General features: G+C 36.8%; 1 protein-coding gene across 1 annotated transcript in view; it reads left to right on the forward strand.

The window, feature by feature from the left end:
- The first annotated feature begins 2,126 nt into the window (after window positions 1-2,126).
- The window catches only part of EGFLAM (EGF like, fibronectin type III and laminin G domains), a 208,109-nt gene continuing 207,884 nt past the window's right edge, over window positions 2,127-2,351 (forward strand). The window contains exon 1 of the mRNA XM_007951579.2: window positions 2,127-2,231. Coding sequence (XP_007949770.2) covers window positions 2,127-2,231 — 105 coding nt within the window. The remainder of the gene's footprint in view (window positions 2,232-2,351) is intronic.

The raw sequence follows: 2,351 nt of genomic DNA on the forward strand, positions 1-2,351 counted from the left end.
TCATCCACATTACGCAATGTTTTGCAGATTCTATGTTATTCCATTGTATGTATGTACCATAGCTTGGTTATCCAATCCATTTATGTTGTTTTAAAAAAGTATTTGAAAAATTCTATCACGCAATCTCTGATGTCAGTTCTATCACCAGGGCCGTATTTTCCAACTACCAATGCTTTTCCCTTGTTTCCAACTTTCACATTCCATTCACCAGTAATTATCAATATATCTTGTTTGCATGTTTGGTCAATTTCAGACTGCAAGACTTGGTAAAAACCTTCAATTTCTTCTTTTGCTTTAGTGGTTGGTGTGTAAATTTGAATAATAGTTGCATTAACTGATCTTTCTTGCAAGTGTATGGATAGTATCCTATCACTGACAGCATTGTATATCAGGATAGATCTTGGTTTTTTTTTTTTTTTACAAGAAATATGACACCATTCCTCTTTAATATGTCATTGCAGGCATAATAGACCATATGATTGATTCAAAATGGCCCATATCAGTCCATTTATTCTCACTAATGACTAGGATGTCAATCTTTATGGGTTCCGTTTCATTTTTGACAGCTTCCAGTTTTCCTAGGTTCATACTCTGTTCATTTCATGTTCTGATTATTAATGGATGCATGCTGCTGTTTCTTTTCATTTTGTGTCACACTACATCAGCAAATGAAGGTCCAGAAAGCTTTACTCCATCCACGTCATTAAGGTTGACTCTACTTTGAGTAGGCAGCTCTTCCCCAGTCATTCTGAGTGTTTTTATCCCGAGGGGCTCATCTTCTGGCACTATATCAAACAGTGTTTCCATGCTATTTATCATGGTTTTAGTGGCCATGTTTTTTTTTTTTTTCCCCCTCATATGATGTAAATCTAGCCATGTTCTTCTTTCTAGTCTTAGTCTGGAGGCTCTGGTGAAAACTATTCACTATGGGTGGCCCTGCTGATGTTTGAAATAGCAGTGGTGTATGTTCCAGTATCACAGCAACATGCAAAACATGACAGACTAGTGGTAGGAAAGGCTTTGGGTTCTGTCATTAAAAATGTTGGTGGGAGGCTGTAGCAGCAGTCCAATAAATAGGTATATTAGATCCTTGTGAATTACAAATGAAGTGTCCTGATTGATATAGTAGAGAATTATACACAGAAATTAAAAAAAAAAAAATCATCAGGATTTAGTAAGTGGAAAATAAAATTGTGAAACATTCCTTCACTCAAGAATGTTTACTGATCCCTTACCATTTAGTAAGGAGCTCTGGTGGCACTATGGGTAAAGTACTGGGCTGCTAATCAAAAGATTGTTGGTTCAAACCCAGCAGCTGCTTCACAAGAGAAAGATAAGGCATTCTACTTCCATAAAGATTACAGCCTTGGAAACCCTATGGAGCAGTTCTCCTCTCTCGTAGGGTTTGTTGTTTGTTCCAATTGACTGATGGCAGTGGGTTTGGTTTGGTTTGGATAAGTAGTCTCTGTACTCTGAACAGAGTACAGAGTCTGAAAAAGACAGACCCTGTCCTTTTCATTCATGGAACATTGTTGAACAAAATATTGAAAATAAATTAAGTATCTAAAAACAGTGAAATAAGTGGTGTAAATTTTGGCATATGCATTAGATGAAAGAGCTTACAATCATTAAGTCAGGATTTTTAACAATAGTACATATACTATATATGCTGTTAAGTAAAATAATGTTCAAAATTATAAAGATATTTATATATATTCATTAAATATGTACAATGAATGAAATACTAAAACATATATTGCATATATGTATGTAGGTATTGATTTTATATAATATTCAGGAATCCCTGAATGGCACAAACAGTTAAGCACTACTTGTCAGCCAAATGGTTGGTGTTTTGGGAGACGGGCTTGGTGATCTGCTTCTGAAAGATCACAGCCTAGGAAACCTTATGGAGCACAGTTCTACTCTGCACACACGGATCACCGTGAGCTGGAGTTCACTTGATGGCACCCTACCACCACGAGCAAATATAACGTATATAGCATATAACATGCATCATGCAACATCTATCATATAACATATATATTCTAAGTCTTCTGAACATATACCCAAGGCACAATGTATAGAGCTTCTAACAAGATGTCTTTTCTTTTGGTGCAGGCAAGATGGGGCCTCCTCTCAATATCATCTTGGATGTATTGAATTGCACAGCTATCAGTGTCCAGTGGAAAATGCCAAAGCATACTGGCAGCCCTATTGCTGGGTACACTGTGAGTACATAGGCACATGATTTCTGCAATGAATGTGTTGGGTGACTGGCCTTCCCATTCTTGCTCCTCCTAAGTATGACTTCCATCTACCAATCCTCCCATATATTGGTTATACATATA

The sequence above is a fragment of the Orycteropus afer genome, unplaced genomic scaffold, assembly GCF_000298275.1.
Source record: "Orycteropus afer afer isolate SDZICR_OR568_19922 unplaced genomic scaffold, OryAfe1.0 scaffold00300, whole genome shotgun sequence".
Classification (NCBI taxonomy): domain Eukaryota; kingdom Metazoa; phylum Chordata; class Mammalia; order Tubulidentata; family Orycteropodidae; genus Orycteropus; species Orycteropus afer.